General features: G+C 38.0%; 1 protein-coding gene and 1 pseudogene across 3 annotated transcripts in view; both read right to left on the reverse strand.

Annotated features, from left to right (window-relative positions):
* Positions 1-73: 73 nt before the first annotated feature.
* Positions 74-18098, reverse strand: part of PRMT9 (protein arginine methyltransferase 9) — a 41154-nt gene continuing 23129 nt past the window's right edge. For 2 of the 3 annotated variants that reach the window (XM_025438797.3, XM_025438799.3), the window contains 4 exons: positions 16916-17633; positions 5414-5567; positions 742-864; positions 74-453 (listed from right to left, as the gene is read on the reverse strand). In XM_025438797.3, coding sequence (XP_025294582.1) covers positions 238-453; positions 742-864; positions 5414-5567; positions 16916-17633 — 1211 coding nt within the window. In that variant the 3' untranslated portion in view covers positions 74-237. Of the gene's footprint in view, positions 454-741; positions 865-5413; positions 5568-7617; positions 7840-16915; positions 17634-18098 lie in introns of those variants that run through there. The other variant, XM_049094171.1, reaches the window with a different exon arrangement.
* On the reverse strand, positions 5583-7422 carry LOC118350832 (DNA-directed RNA polymerase II subunit RPB3-like; annotated as a pseudogene).

Here is an 18098-nt window from a genome sequence, read left to right on the forward strand (position 1 = left end):
TGAAAAATTAGTGACAGCCTTTTTGAAAAAGGAAGTCTGCAGCAATATTTTTGTAATAATGCTCCTCTTAAGGTCTTTTTAAATATACTTTATTAATCAATTTTAAAAAATATTTGACCATTACAAGGAATTAAATCTTTATACCCCTATCTTATGATTACAAGTCCACTACTAATTCAGACCAGAATTGTGTACTTGCTGCTCTACTTGGACAGTTTTTCATTAGAAAAATACTTTTCATTGCTTTACTGTGATGCTGACATTGCTTTTGTGGTGCTGGACATTGAGTACTAATTCCTCTCCCATTTCCACCTGGATGGGATTATCTAAAACAACTGCAGCTTGTTTCCAGTGGGAGGCTTCACTTGAAGTATCCAACCTAATCTCGTCATCAAGGTACATATGATACCAAAAGGGAATGGCAGTCACTTGTCCAGATTTACAAATGTGCACCTATGAAAATTAAGAAATCATGAAAATTTCATCAGAGTAAATAGCCTTGGATAAGTAAGTCTGTCTTTTTTGTCAATTTAAGCTGCAAATTTTATAAAGATTTAATCACCCAATTCAAATTAATACCAATCTTTGTATTCATTAGTATTTGCCCAAGCTCATTTTTGGATATTGTTTAGAAAAAAACATAACATTTAAATCGTCAAAGAAAGTGGCCAATACAATTTTGTGTAAAGTACTTAGCTTAAGATAATTCTGCATATGATAACAATAATCATTTTGCATTACCTTTACTTCTCTGTTAGAGGTGTTCAAATACGGAGTCATTAAATCTAGTCTTAAGAGTTCCACTGGCTTGCTTAAAGGTACACAGGACAATGAGGATAGATCCAAAAATACACGTATAGGTACCTAGAGAAAGTACAAATTTTTCACTTTTACTCCATTCTTTTTATGGCCCACTGCCATCAAGTGCTTACTTCCGTACTTGCATCAGTATGATACAATACTTTTTATATCTAATACCTCAACTTAATTCCCATGTCAACCTTAAGACATAAGGACTTTCATGATTCCAGTTTTATAAGAAGGATGAACAAACTAAGGTTTAGGTAGGTTAAATAATTTGCTATGATTTCAATTATCTACAAATTCTTTTCTTGGATGAACACAGATTAAATTTTTACTTAAGCCTAAAAGCTTCAAAAAGTTTAAATTCAGGATATGCTTACAGGTGGGTGAAAGATGAACTAATAAGCAAATAGTACAATATTAATTATTGTTCTGTTTTGAGAAAATATGCCAAATTCAACCAAATAATACTGAATTTCATCTGGAAACTGAAGTTCATTTCTAGAGAGCAATGGTTCTCAATTTTGGCTGCAAGTTAAAATCACCTGGAGAGCTTTTTGAAAACCCCAACGGCTCAGGCCCCACCTCAGATCAATCTGGAGTTGGGAGCCTAGTATCAGTAGTTCTGAAAGTCTGGTCAAGTTTGAGAACCACCACTATAATGTGTTCCATCAATTTTAGTAGCAATGGAACCTACCTACTAGTTAACTTTTAGCCTTTTAATGTGACATAAAAAGGAAACTTGTTTTTTTTTTTTTTTTTTTTTTTTTTTATTTATGATAGTCACACACACAGAGAGAGAGAGGCAGAGACACAGGCAGAGGGAGAAGCAGGCTCCATGCACCGGGAGCCCGACGTGGGACTCGATCCCGGGTCTCCAGGATCGTGCCCTGGGCCAAAGGCAGGCACTAAACCGCTGCGCCACCCAGGGATCCCAGGAAACTTGTTTTTAAAGTGCCCTCCTTCCTTTGAGTAAAATATTAGAGCAAATATGGTGAGAGTGGACACAGACCTATCAACCTCTCCCTAGGCATCCTTAAAGACATCCAACCTTCCTTGCCATAAAAACAGCAGTTCCAGGGCACCTGGATGGCTCAGTGGTTGAGCATCTGCCTTTGGCTCAAGTCGTGATCTTAGGGTTTTGGGATCAAGTCACATGTCAGGCTCTTCGCAGAAGCCTACTTCTCTCTCTGCCTGTGTCTCTGCCTCTCTCTGTGTCTCTCATGAATAAATAAATAAAAATCTTAAAAGCAAAAAAAAAAAACCCAGCAGTTCCATGACATCTCCAGGACTCATTATGCCCTTTATCCTCATTTATATCAGTTACCAGAAGCCCTAGCTTCCGGTCACCTCTCACTACATGCCCTCTAATCCCTCATAGACTGTCTTCACTCCTGTTTTTCAACCCAGCCTTCTGGCTACTCCTGACATCTGTGCTAATTCTTCTTACATTTCCCATCTAGAGCTCATTATTTCATGAGTTCTCTAGAGTTCAATTCTTTCTCTATACCTTCAAGGTGATTTCACACAAAGCTTTAGATATCATCCACCAAATCTGAGTTCCAAATTTTATCTCTAGCCTCAATCTTTCTCTGGATTCTTATCCAACTGTTCAATGATCCCCCAAACACAAAGACAACCTGATCCTCCTGCTATTTTCCCCATTTCAGTAGATAACTTTCCTTCCAGGTGCTCTAGTACCCCACATCCAATCTATCACAGCCTACCTGCAAATGTTATCTACAATCAGAGCACTCTGCACCACCTCCACACTGCTACCATTCACTCAGAGTCTAAGTTGCTACCCTCCTCACCTGAGTTACTGCAATACACCTTTGCCTGCTCTCACAAGTGGTTTACTAACACAGCAACATTGTAACCCTTTCAAAACAAGATACACCAAGTCATTTCTCTGTTCAACATCTTCCAGGTGTTTTCTACTCCTTTCATAGTAAAAGTCTTCATATAACCAAAAGGCTCTACAAGATCCGGCTCCTAATACTTTCCAGACTGCATCTTTCATCTCTCATGGTTTCTTCCTCCTGTTTCTAAACACTCCAATCATGCTCTTGCCTCAGGCCACTGTACTTTATGATCCTTTCACTTGTTTATGGTTTGCTTCCTTATTTCTTCAGTTCCCTGCTTAAAGATCACTTACCCATGAGTCCTTTCCTTATTAGTCATCACCTATATGAAATAGTATATCACATACCCCCAGTTCCCTATATCTTAACCTGCTTTATGTCCACAGACTTCTAACCATCATCATTCTAATCTTTTTACTTATTATCTATCTCGTTTGTCAATTTGAATGTAGCTCCATGAGCGCAGGAACTTATCTCTTAGTTTCACAGCTATATTCCCAAAACCTAAAGTAGCATATATATATGTGGTAGACATTTGTTGAATGAATAAATTTCTGTTGTTTTCTGTACAGTAGTCCTGTGATTTCACTTTCCATGGTTTCAGTTACCAGCAGTCAACCAAAGTCAGGAAGCAGAAGATCCTCCTCCTGATAAACTGTCAGATCAACAGTAACCTAATGCCTATAGCATTCCATCCACATAATCCCATTATGTAGGCATTTTATCATCTCATGTATTCACAAGATGGGTGAATATGGTACAATAAGTTATTTTGAAAGAGAGACCATATCCACATAAATTTTATTATAGTACATTATAATTATTCTTAGTTCTCTTACTCTACCTTATTTATAAATTAAGCTTTATCATAGGTATATTTAGATAAAAACAGTACATAGAGATTAGAGATTCAGTACTATTGGTGTTTTTCCGCTGCAAGTCTTAGAAAGTATCCCCCATAGATATGGGAGGATTCTTGTATAGTTTTGCTTTTTTACAACCTCTCATTTTGATTCATTGGTTCATTCAGTTGTCTAACAGATAATTATCATATTAGAAGAGGGGAGACAATATCATCTAAGAAAATGGCTAAGTGGACCAGGAAATGTAAAAGCTACCAGGCAAGTTGCCTCTTAAGATGAATAGTCACAAGCTGAAGTGAGACCAAAGTCTGCATATGCAGCTGTAGGAGTACTGGTGTAGAGAAGGAAGAGAGCTGGATTTAACCATGCTGGGATTTTCCAGGACCAGTAGAAAGACTGAAGAGAAGGGATATATGAAAAGTATACAGAGGCACCTGGGTGGCTCAGTCAGTTAAACATCTGCCTTGGGCTCAGGTCATGGTCCTGGGGTCCTGGGATGGAGCCCCCACTGGACTCCCTGCTCACTGGAGAGTCTGCTCTTCCCTCTGCCCTGTGCTCCACTACCCCAGCTCATGGTTGCTCTGTTCAATAAATAAATAAAATCTTTTTTAAAAAGAAAAGTATATGGACCATGGAATACAAACTATTTTAAGATTTTATTTATTCATTCATGAGAGACACAGAGAGAGAGGCAGAGACACAGACAGAGGGAGAAGCAGGACTCGATCCCAGGACTCCAGGATCACACCCTGAGCCAAAGGCAGATGCTCAACCGCTGAGTCACCCAGGCATACCTGGAATACAAACTATTAAGGAGGGAAGGATAGAAAATGGGAAATACAGTGAAAAGATAGCAGGATCAAAATATCATAAATTCTGATGGAATCAAAGAATTGCTGATGCCAAGATCAAGAGGGAAAAAACTAAAAAGAAGATGGTGGTATTTTTGAACCAAACAACTGAAACTTGTTCTTTTTTTTTAAGTTTATTTATTTTTTAGTAATCTCTACACCCAACATGCAGACTCTGAGATTAAGAGTCACACACTCCTCTGACTGACACAGCCAGGTGCCCTTAAAATTCTTTCTTCTGATGTGTATTCTCCTTATTAAACTCTCCAAAAATCTGAGATTAAACAGACCACAATCTCAGCCAGCCCCAAATTTATATTTGTTGAGCAAGTACTGTTCACAGATCTAACTGGATATTCAAGAGCTTACTATGCATGGCCTTTAGATAAAAGTTTTAGCTATCACTTCTTTAATTCTGTACCCAAATCCTACTTCCCAAAATTCTGCTTTGGCTTACACATCAGTACCCCACCTACTTCCTACCTCTGTCTTCAACCCCAAACCTCTTCCTTTAGACATTCCATCCACTCACAGAATTTTAAACTCACAAATTTGTATTATGCTGCTAATGCCTTTGCCAACAGTAAATCTTGAGTCCTTGTTTCCCAAATAGCAACATTATAACCTCTTTGCCTTGATCTCCAGTTTCCTAGGCTCCTGCATTCCTGCTCACAGCAATCTGTCTAGACATTAACTGCTATCACCTGCCAGTCTGAGGTTTCAATGTAATTTAAGGGTTCAAGTTTAGAACATAGGTCTTTTTCTGGATGCTTTTGTTTTAGACAAAACACTAAAGCTAGGACCCTATTTTTCACTTGTAACAATAGTTCAGAGGAATATCTATAGACTTTTGTCAGCAGGAACAGAATTCCTTGGCTATTCTAATCCCTAGATTGATTTTCATGCATAATTCCTTTGCTCTAGGAAACTGATTACCATCCTAATCAAGCTAAACACAGTGATAAAACTACAGAGAAAGATAAGGTAGATGGTGGGTAACAGCCACCTAGCTGAACTTGTAAACACTTACCTGAAACTGATTAATAAAAGGTGCTATATTTAATCCAAGAGTGCGCTCTGTTCCTTGAACAGCACTCTCTTCTACCAGTGTCTGTGATTCCACAAGCAACCCAAACATCAGCACATACTGAGGAAAGATCTTGCCTCCAGATTGTAGCAAACACCTAGAGAAGGAAAAATGTTTCATTTTTTTTTTAGTATTTTTTATTTTTTGGAGATTATGCTGTGCTCTTTATTGCCAAAAATAAAAAATTTTAAAAACACAACTCCTGTTAATAAATATCCCTTCCTTTCTGTACCCGATCTCTGGTTTGCTCCTGGCTTCCTCCAACAGACTAATTAACTGCTTTAGGCTAAGGAGTCAAGGCCAGACCTTCAGTAAGGGCCTTGTTCCTCAGCCCTCAAACTTAAATCATTAGGCCACTGGCAGTGAAGTTCCTAACTGATGGGTAGAGAATGAAATACAGGGTTTATCTGGGGTGGGGGGCAGCCAGAGTCTAACGCTATTCTTTAAGGGTAAACGAGGGATACTCAGGGGTCTGAACAATGTATCAGTATGCTGGCTCTGGGCAAAGACTGGAAGGATTTGTAGGGAACCACTAGGTTCTATGACTCAATCCTAACACCAGAAGCCCAACACACAAATGTGAAAACTCCCAACATTTGGACAGAAAGGGTTTAAAGACCCCTAATGACCAAAAGAGGAGTCTAGCTCTGTGGTTCTCAGCAGAAGACTGCCCCATTAGGGCACATTAGGAAATGTGCTGGAAGGAATGTCTGGAGTGCTACTGGCAATTAGTGGGCAGAACCAGGGAAGCTAGATGTCTAGTAAAACCTGTACTGCCTCAGATACCAGTGGCACCCCTGGCCATCTGTGCAAAGGCTGGGAGAGGACTCCTTTTCCCCTTGGCTACCTTTCTAGTGGGTACCGATGGCTTGCCAAGCAGCCTGAGCAACAGCTGTCCAGACTCCAGAAGCTAGGAGAATCTCTGGAGAGACCAGAGAACCAGCTACTGGCTTAGATCCCCCCTTTTTGCAGAAACAGGTGAGCTGCTGCTAGTTTATGGTTAGTACATCACTCTGGATCTCGTGGTTTAACTCGGCCTGTAGATCATCACTTAGTTTTTTCTTTAATCCAAAGAGGGCTGAGAAGACAACTGTTTTAGGACGCAGAGAGCCACAGAACTCCAGGTTGTAATAAAACCTTTCTGGCTTGCGGTTGGGGTCGTAGGGAGCCTGTGACTCATCTTCATCCAGCTCCGAGTATTCATTCTTGGGCCATTCCTCAGGCTTGGGGGTACAAGGCATTGTCAGGATCATATTCAAAAGCTACCCCTGCAGGAGGGTTCCACTTGGCATGCTCCTTGCCAAAGCTCTTTTTGGCATAGGCTCGAAGTCTTAGCTCTTGACCTTCCTCATCTTGACAATGAGGATGTCGTCCTGCTCCACATAGTCACTGGGGTCATTATCTCAGTTCCGGACGTCACCGGAATGACCCGCGGGCTGTTGGAGATGAGGTCTCAAGATGTGACACGCCAAGTCTGGTCTTCATTGCACCACACGTCAAGGGTGAACTCCACCGAGTACTTGGGGCAGAACTCCTCACACGTACAGTCCTGGGAATACTGCAGTTTATCCACAATGTCATCACTAGTGAGGGGGATTTAGTCCAAGTCTGTGAGCAATGAACTCATCATGAAGGACTGAGGAACTGGCATCAATTTGGACCCAGTCAATGGCTATTATGGGCACCTCAGTGATGAAGATCCTCTGTATAGAGTTGGCCACTGCCAGGTCTGTGTTCTCAATGATGAACCTGACATTCTCATCGGTAACTTCCGTGATCCACACAGTGGGCTGGTTGGCATACAGCATTGCACCCCACAGCCCACCATCTCCTGGGATTCAGCTCCGTGGTGCCACCGCCACCACCCAGGAAAAATGTTTTAAAAAGCATCTTGATTCCTTATGTTTTATAAATACCAATAACTAAATCATTATGCATTGGTGAGCTACAGATTGTACATAATCTAATAGACTTTATGTTATTGGCTGGTAGTTGAGAGTGGTAAACCCTGGAAATAATTTCCCAACAAATTAAAGTGGCCGCTGATCCATGAAAGAGAAAAATAAACAGTTGGCTTGGATGGATATGAGTCTTTAGATTTAGGAAGAATCATCAATGGATATTAAAACTAGTGGGTGAAAGTTCTATTAAGAAAAAGATATTTACACAGTCTCAAAATATTGATCCCACAAATGACTAACTCATTACAAAGGGAAACATAGCAATTTATTGTGGAAAAACCTGGTGGATACAATTTAAGCCAAATGATCTAAATTAACATCAACAAGAATGGGATACAGCAAAACTATGTGCTTCCTAATGTGACAAAACTTCGGTGAAGATTCCTCTCGAAAATGGGCGATCCAAATCTAATAAAAAAAAAAAATAAGGAACATTCTACAAAATAAATGGCCTATACTCACCAAAACTATTAATGTCATGAAAGACTTAGGAACTATTCCAGAATAAAGGAGACTAAAAAGAAGGGATAATTAAATGCAATGTGTGACCCTCAATTGGATTCCAAACCAGGAATAAAAAAGCTATAAAGGATATTATTGCAGGGCAGCCTGGGTGGCTCAGCAGTTTAGCCCAGCCTTCAGCCCAGGGCGTGATCCTGGAGACCCAGGATCAAATCCCACATCAGGCTCCCTGCATGGAGCCTGCTTCTCCCTCTGCCTGTGTCTCTGCCTCTCTCTCTCTCACTCTCTCTGTGTGTTCTCATGAACAAATAAATAAAATCTTTAAAAAAAAAAAAAAAGGATATTATTTCAACAAATGGTGAGATCTGAGTAAGGCTGTACACTACATATAGGTATTGTAACCATCCTTCCTGATTTTGACAGCTCTATGACGGTTATATAAATGAATATCCTTGTTCTTAAATATATGAAAGTATTTAAGGGTAAAAGAACAAAGTAACTGGAACTTACTCTAAATGGTACAGAGATAATAATAAAGCAAATGTAGCAAAATATTAACAATTTGTGTATCTGGGTATAAGGTATATGTTAAAAGTTCTTTTTTTGTTGTTGTTAAAAGTTCTTTGTACTAGGGGCACCCGGATGGCTCAGTGGTTGAGCATCTCTGCCTTTGGCTCAGGTCCTGATCCCGGGGTCCTGGAATCAAGTCCCACATCAGGCTCCCCTCAAGCAGCCTGCTTCTTCTTCTGCCTATGTCTCTGCCTCTCTTTGTGTGTGTCTCATGAATAAATAAAATCCAAAAAAAAAAAAAAATTCTTTGTACTATTTAACTTCTATTTAAGACTGAAATTATTTCAAAATAAAAGTTACAGACACCTGGGTGGCTCAGTGGTTGAGCATCTGCCTTGGGCTCAGGGCATGTTCCCTGAGTCTATGAGGAGCCTGCTTCTCTCTCTGCCTATGTCTCTGCCTCTCTCTCTGTGTCTCTCATGAATGAATGAATGAATGAATGAATGAATGAATGAATAAATAAATAAATAAATAAATAAATAAATAAATAAAGACTTAAACACTGAAAGAAAAAATGTAATTAAAAATCCAATGTTCTAGTAAAGAATGTGAGGAAGAGTATATAAAGGGAACAAAACCTATTCTCCTCTTAAAACTGATCTTGGGGGAATGTCTGGGTGGCTCAGTGGTTGAGTATCTGTCTTTGGCTCAGGGCATAATCCTGGAGTCCCAGGATGGAGTCTCGACATCCAGCTCCCTGCAGGGAGCCTGCTTCTCCCGCTGCCTGTGTCTCTGCCTCTCTCTGTGTGTCTCTCATGAATAAATAAAATCTTAAGAAAAAAAAAATGATCTTGGGTTCACCTTTTGTTTTTCTGGAAATCCCGTAAAGGTGGAATGTCAGCTATCTTAGTGTGATCAGCAACACTGTTTAGGATGAACATTTTTTTTAAACTGCTTCTTAATAGGAAAAGTGCATCCAGACTGATGGAATTAGGAACAAACTATAAGCACTGGGAAACTATATCATCTTGGGCTTCCCTGAGTGTGGTGTCTCGTAACCAAGTGTTCCTGTTGCTACACCAATGGGAGATATTAGTTCCTATGTGAAATTTAGATCTTAAGCCAAGGCAACTCCCATGCCCACCACTACAGTCTTATTTCCTCACACCTCAGCTATGAGAATCATGAGGGGGTGAGTGGGTCATCTATTGCCATCACATGAAGCAGAATTGGAGAATATTTTAAGATACTTTAAACCAAGTCATTATTTTCATTTGCCGCATTTACAATCACACATTAAATCCCTTAATTTTACTTGAATATTCTAGGCTGGATTCCATCTGAACTAGGACAGGCTATTTATAGACAATGGAGTTCATATTGTATCTTTCTTTTTTTTTTTTAAAGATTTTATTTATTTATTCATGAGAGACAGGGAGAGAGAGAGAGAGAGAGAGAGAGGCAGAGACACAGGCAGAGGGAGAAGCAGGCTCCATGCAGGGATCCTGATGTGGGACTCAATCCCGGTCTCCAGGATCACACCCTGGGCTGAAGGCGGCGCTAAACCGCTGAGCCACCAGGGCTGCTCAAATTACACAACTCTTAACAAAACTCCTATGTCTTTACCAAACCAGATAATTTATCTTCTAAAAAAAAACTGAAGAAATCTACCTTTTTCCTCAAATGGATCAGGTTTAATTCTGAAAATTTATGTTATTAAATTTTTCTGAACAAATGAATTTATCTGTTAATTGTGATCCATTTAAGTGGAATCAGATCTAATTTTCCTTAAGATCTCAAGCGACAGATTAGCCACAGAGCTTTATGCTACTTGACTAATTCCCTCCACCTCAATAACCACAAGAGGGTACTGTTCTATGAAATTTACAAGCTGAAAAAGCACATAAGTTAAAAGTCTTCCTTCTAACCATAAAAATCTATGGGAAAGAGGAAGAGAAGGCAATATATCCAATCATTTCAGAAAGTCAGACTAAACAAAATATCAAAATTTTATCTGCTGAACCTTAAGTCAGAAAAGGCTGAATCAAATACAAACAACCATGCCAGAGATAAATACTACACAAAGGCAGTATATGAAAATTGTTTTAAAAGGCCATGGTCATACTATTTTAATCTAAAATCTTTACAAATCCTTAATTCAATATTATTGTCACTAACAGGAATGCTTCTTAGTCATGTTTAGATAAAACAGTGATTGCCTTGAAACTTTGCTTAGCTTTACTGACATTGTTTTGTTGTCACTTATACCACTGGAGCTGCCAGACGACTCAATGGAATCCTCTGCAAAGCCAAATAATACTTCTGAACCATCTGTGCCTTCAGCAGTGAAAAAATACATTCCAACTCAAAAGTCTAACCATAAATGGCAAAAATTCTGATGAGAAGAAATTCTTCAGTTTCCTTGTGACCCAACACAAGATGTTTTTAAATGGGTTTAAATTTTTCAAAAAGTAACAAGCTTTTAAACTTTCTCCTTTATTTCAATTTAGTATAACTGAATAAAAGCCTAAGAATGAACATTTTAAAACAACTACAAAAGTAACTAGAAACGAAATATTTAAGTCTGTGAAATGACTCATTTTCCCACATTTGGGGGGGGGTGGTTCTGGGAGGAGTTCCACTGAGATAGAAGCCTTTATCCCAGATATAATCTATTCTCCCAATCACTAATTTCACCCTCTTTCACCAATCATGAGACCTCCCTTCTTTAGAGGCTAAAGATAGTAACAGGAGGCCTATGTGAGAGTATTTACATACCTCTGTCCCCAGAATCATGAGATACCTACCCATCCAGGCAAACAGATTGTACAATAGCTTGGGCTAAACGAAAGAACCACTGGTTCCCCATAGTAACTCAGGAGGTATTTGGAGAAGAAAGAATACTGGTTAAACACTAGTTACAGGCACTATTAGCATTTAGTGCCTAGAGATACCAAACATCCTGCAATCCATAGGACAATCCTATGTAAGAACTGTAAACAAACAAAAACAAAAAACAACAACAAAAAACTATCCCACTCAAACTGCCAATAGGACTCCTCCCCCTAAGAAACACAGGGAAGAAGAGTTGTAGCTTTACACAAGTTGTTTCTCACCAACTAACCCTTCATACAGAACACGTTTTCTGCTAAATTGTTTTTATAACCAAAAATGCTTTTTAAAAAATCCTTTATAGGTTCTATTTAAATAAAATGTGACTAAAAACTTCTCTACTAAAATTAGGAACAAGACAAGGACACCCATTTTCACTACCTCCATTAGACAGTCAGTGGAAATCCTACGTGAAGCAATCAGGAAAGAAAAATAAAGGGCATCGAAACTGGGAATGAAGTAAAAGTGCCTCTGTCCACAGAATAACATCATTATATATGTAGAAGCCCCTAAAGATTCCACATAAAAATGTTACAACTAATAAATTCAGCAAAGTTGCAGGATATAGAATCAATACACACAAATTAGCTGTATTTAAATAACATGAACAATCCAAAAAGAAAATAAGAAAACAATTCCACTTAACAATAGTATCAAAAATAATAAAATACTTAGGAATAAACTTAGCAGATGAAAAACTTGTAAACTGAAAACTACAAACATTGCTGAAAGAAATTTAAAAAGACACAAACTAAAAGACATCTGACATGCATGGACTAAAAGAAAAGGCTACTAAAATGTAAATGCTACCCAAAGTAAGCTATACACATTTAATGCAATCCCTATCAAATCCCAACAGCATTTTTTACCAAAATAGAAAAATCCATCCTAAAACTCATATGGAATTTCAAGGGATCCAGAATAGCCAAGACAATCTTTAAAAAAAAACAAAGCTGGAAGTCACACTTCTCAATTTCAAAACTTATTACAAAGTACGGGGAAAATGACCATCCAAGCAAAACGGTGGATGAGGAAGCCTCAAACTCACCTCTCCCCACAGAGACACATACTAAACTGTTTCTGTGAGATACTCGGAAACCAGGTAAGAAGTTCCTATACCCCAGGCCAATGCATGGCCAGAAAGAACTGCATGGAAAATGGTAGGCACAGGCACAACACAGCACAGATCAAAAAAGAACTTCCAATTCCCAGCTTCTTGTTGGAGATAAAAAGAGAAGAATGGTACATTTAACTTTCTGGCTTTTGAGGGTGCTGCCCAAAGGACTGGTTTCTGCCTTGCATGAGCCTAAGCAGTGACAGACCTCTCTGATAAAGGATGTGGTTGGTTAAGGACCAGAGTGTGCAGTACCACAGACAGACATTAGAGAGAGCTCTAGTACCATGACTTACCATAGCACCAAGGAAGCTGCAGCACTTGAGACAGAATTACCACAGGGCTCAGTAACTGCACCTCTGGATATATATCAAAAGAACTGAAAGCAGAATCTCAGAGTGACATATGCATACTCATGTTCACTGCAGCATTACTCACAGTAGCTAAAAGGCAGAATAACTAAAATGTCCATCAACAGATGAATAGCAAATGAAACCAGCATATTTACACAGCGGAATATTATGCAATTTAAAAAAGAAGGAAATCCTGCTACATGCTACAACATGGATGAACTTCAAGGACATTATGGCAAGTGAAATTTATCAGTCACATAAGACAAATACCACATGATTCCATGTATAAAGTAGCTAAAGTACTCAAAATAATAGAAACAAATTGGAAAGGTGGTTGCCAAGGGCTCCGGGCAATGGGAATTATTTTGTGGCTATAGTTTCAGTTCTGCAAGATGAAAGTTCTAGAGATCTATTGTGCAACAATGTGAATACACCTTAATATTACTAAACCGTATACTTAAAAATGGTTAAGATGAGGGGCACCTGGGTGACTCAGGTCATGATCTCAGGGTCCTGAGATGGAGCCCCACGTCTGGATCCCTGCTCGGCCAGATAGCCTACTTCTCCCTTTCCCTCCCCTCACTCCCCCACAACCTCCCCCCACTTCTGTTCTCTCTCTGTTGAATAAAATCTTTATTTAAAAAATGGTTAAGGTGGTAAATTTAATATTGTTTACCATAACAAAAAAAAAAGTAGTTGTTTAAAAATACTTAGGAAACTAGTAATCAAAATAGGATGGCAATGGCATAAAGACAGACATGTAGGTTAACAAAATAGAACTAAAGAGCTCAGAAATAAACTTTGACATATATGGTGAAATGATTTTTGCCAAGGGTGTCAAGACCATTCAATGTGGAATGGACAATCTTTTCTACTAACAGTTGGGAAAACTGGATATCCACATTCAGAAGACTGAAGCTGGGCCCTACCTGTATGCCATATACAAAAATTAAATCAAAATGGATCAAAGACCTAAATATATGATCTAAAATTATAAACACTCTTAAAAGAAAACATAAGAAAATAGCGTTAGGCCATAGAATCTGATAATGAGGAACGCCTGGGTGGCTCAGTGGTTGAGCATCTGCCTTTGGCTCAGGGCATGATCCTGCAGTCCTGGGATCAAGTTCCACATTGGGCTTCCTGCATGGAGCCTGCTTCTCCCTCTGCCTGTGTCTCTGCCTCTTTCTCTGTGTCTCTCATGAATAAATAAATAAAATCTTAAAAAAAAAAATAAACTGACAATGATTTATTGGATAGGACACCAAAAGCACAGACAACAAAAGTAAAAACAAATAAAGTGGACTGTATCAAAAATTTAAATTTCTGCACATCAAAAGATACTATCAATAAAGTAAAAAGGTAACCAATGCACAGAATGAAAGAATATATTTATCAATTATCTAATAAAGAATTAATATCCAGATACATAGAGAATTCCTAAAACTCATTTAAAAAAACAATCTAACTCAAAAATTGGCAAAGAACTTGAAAAGACATTTTTCCAAAGAGGATATACAAATGGCCAGCAGGCACTTATTTTAAAAAGCTCAACAACACTAATTAATAGGGAAATGCAAATCAAAACCTTGAGATACGATCTCACACCAAGTAGGATAGCTATTACCAAAAAAAAACACAGAAAAACCATCCCAGGGGCGCCCAAGTGGCTAAGGCAGTTAAGGAGCCCACTCTTGATTTTTGATTCAGGTCAAGATCTCAGGTTCACAGCATCAGGCTCCACACTCAGGATGGAATCTATTTCTCTCCTTCTCCCTCTGCCTCTTCCTCTCCCCATCGTGCTCTCTCTCTAAAAAAAATAAATAAATCCTAAACAAAAACACAAAAACCAGAAAATAACAAGTGTTGGTGAGGATTTAGAGACCCTAGGATTCTTGTGTACTGCTAATGGGAATATAAAATGGTACAGCAACTGTGGAAAACAGGATGGTGGTTTCTCAAAAAATTAAAACTAAATTGCCATATGATCTAGCAATTCTACTTCTGGGCATATACTTAAAAGAACTGCAAGCAGGGTCTGAAAGAGATATTTGCATTCCCATGTTCATTATTAGTAGTATTCACAATAGCTAAAAGGTGGAAAGAACCCAAGTATCCATCAAGAAATGAATAATAAGATATGTAATATACATACAATGGAATATTATTCAACCTTAAAAAGAAGAGAAATTCTGAAATATGCCAAAATATGGAGGAACCTAGAGAACATTATGCCAAGCAAAATAGAGACAGTAACATATAACAAATATTGTATGATTCTGGTCATATGAGATACTTAGAGTAGTCAAATTCATATAAGCAGAGACCAGAACAGTGGTTGTTAGCAGCTAGGGACAGGATGGAGTGGGGACTTATTGTTTAATGGGTATAAGGTTTCGGTTTTACAAGATAAAAAGAATTATAGGGATAGTTGAAGGTGTTGGTTGTGTAACATCATGAAATATTTAATACCACCAAACTGTACATTTAAAGATGGTTAAAGATGGTAAATTTTGTAATGTGCATTTTACCACAATAAAAAAATAAATAAATAAAAATAAAAAAAATAAAAAAAAAATAAAAAAAAAATGAAAAAATCATTAAAACTAAAACTAAAACAAATCAATAGGTAAAAGTGTCTTTCCAAAGTGATTCTACCAAGTAAGTCAAACTTCATTTGTGTTAAAATTCATAGAGCTGAAATGCCTTCAAAGGCATTTAATGCAGTATCCCTCATTCACCGATAAGGAAAACGGAGGATGACAGATATTATGTGACTTACAGAAAATTTCACTACCTCAGGAATTCACTGACAAATCTAAGACTAGCTCTGAACCATTTACACTCCACTTCTACACTCTATCAAGTACATCTGCTTAAAATTTTATGTGTATGTATGTTTCTACTTACGTCACATCTCTGTGTCTCCATAATTTATGATATGTAAAGATTGTTTAAAAGAAAAAAAAAAACTAGTGGTGATTTCTATTTGTTACCCCTTAAGAAGAGTTCAGTTAACAAAGGAAAATGTATATAAAACCTAAAATGAGGATGCCTGGGTGGCTCATGGGACGCCTGGGTGGCTCAGTGGTTGAGCACCTGTCTTTGGCCCAAGGCATGATCCTGGAGTCCTGGGATCAAGTCCCACATCGGGCTCCCTGCATGGAGCCTGCTTCTCCCTCTGCCTGTGTCTCTACCTCTCTCTGTGTGTGGGTCTCTCATGAATAAATAAAATCTTTAAAAAAATAAAGTTGATTATAAAGAAGGGAAGGAAAGGAAAGGAAAGGAAAGGAAAGGAAAGGAAAGGAAAGGAAAGGAAAGGAAAGGAAAGGAAAGGAAGAAAAAGAAAGAAAGAAAGAAACTAAAATGTCATCAACCATATAATCCAACACTTTTCCTGGTTTTGTAAAACTTTTTTCCTTCAATAGATAAAGTGCCTTTGCTGTTGCAATCTGGTCTGCATTCCCACCACTGTTCCTATGCTACAAAACAACCTGTTTGTATACCACAATATTCAAAATCTGTAACATTCACTTTACCCAAATATAGGTCCCCAAATGTTAAACACTGCCATCTTTTCAGATCTAAGCAGCACAACTCAAGGACTTTGAAGCTTAATCAAACTTACTTTCAATATTAAATACTAGGGTCAAGTCTGCCTCCAGCAACTAACACTGAGGAGAAAATACCTCAGGGAGAGAACTATGTTATAAAATAAAGATTTTAAGACCTAAAGGACTGGGACTTGTTTATAAGAAGTACTCTGCTCTCTCAATATACCATCAAATATGTACTATATGTTTCTTAAAGATATTTCTTATATCATAAAAATGAGATTTGATTTTTTCCTTATTTACCCTGAATATCTTATCTGTTCTTACAGACCTCTACTTAAGTCTCTCTATTATATATAGGCAGTCCAATTCCAAAGCAAGCTTTCTTCTTCACACCTTACAGAGCAGGGGTTCTTTTAGATGAAAAAAAATGAGTAATGACATGCACACCAAGAGAAAGAGATAAAGTCACATGTCCTGAAAAGCAATGTTTAAGGAACATACATGATCATGATTCATTTATACAGTTTTATCATTAAAGAATTAAGAGTTTACATTAATTTAAGCTTAAAAATCAAGAGTTGTATTTTGCATTTTACCTGGATATTGCTGCTTTTTCCATTATTTCCTGCTGAATGAGTCCAGATGGCTCAATGACATCCAATATAATTATACTCCACAACTTGTCTGATTTTGGCCTTTGCAACACAGCAGATTCATCTTCCACATGTCTCAACCAAAATTCAAGTGTTTCTTTAGGAAAGTGATTGGCTTCAGATATGAGGTCCAGAGTGATACGATGCTGGTCTTTCTCCACAGAACTATAAGGTTTAACCTGCCCAAGTGTGCCAGCAATTATGGGCAGAATAGAGAAGCCTTCAGACACATCTAACACATAGAAAGGTTCAGGGATGCTCTCTTCAGAAACATTCTCTCTACTTCCACAGCTCATCTCATTATTCTGACAGTGAGTATCCATGGCCTGACACAGTTTCTCTGGTGCCAATGAAGACAACACTTTTCTCATTGCCATTTTAAAGCCTTCATGATAGAGGTTGTTATTAAGCAAAGCAATTTCTGTGGATTCCAATATACATGTCTGCTCCACAGCATCTGGTTTACTGGTCTGAAGGTTAGCCAGGGCACTACAGAGTTCAGCCTCACTTCCTAAAGAGAGCAAGTCTTTATCCTTGGTAAAATTTTTTCCAGCATCAACTTCACACTCTGAACCAAAAACACTGATATTTTGGATTCTTAAGTAACAATCTTGACAAGACACTTCCATCATCACATGGTCCCCAGGTTTTATCCAGTAGTCTCCATAAAACAGTAAGAAAGAAAAACATTGTAATTGGTGAATGTGTCTGAGGATCATACAAACACCTTGACCATTTTGAAATCATTACAGTAAAGATTACACCTATTAATTGAATTAAGTAAATTAATTTATTCATTTCCATAAAAAACTGGGAAAGATTCAATTAACTCATGGCATAATAGAGTGACTGAAGAGCTCCATTACTGGACCCCAACTGTTCATATTATAGTGCTTCTAGTGTACTCACTAGGTATCAACCTCACTTAGGGAGTGAGGGAAGGGCTACAGGGGAATTTCAATCTTCTTCAGTAATGAAGCCAACAATAACAAAGATAAATGAAAGTTAGGAATCAATACCAAAGTTCACCTTAACTTAAAGGGACATTTTTTTTTTCTCTAAGAGAAATTTCCAAAAGAATAAGGCAGCATTCAATAGAATTTTACCAGTAATATTTCTAACTGTA

Source organism: Canis lupus, chromosome 15 (genome assembly GCF_003254725.2).
Source record: "Canis lupus dingo isolate Sandy chromosome 15, ASM325472v2, whole genome shotgun sequence".
Taxonomy (NCBI): domain Eukaryota; kingdom Metazoa; phylum Chordata; class Mammalia; order Carnivora; family Canidae; genus Canis; species Canis lupus.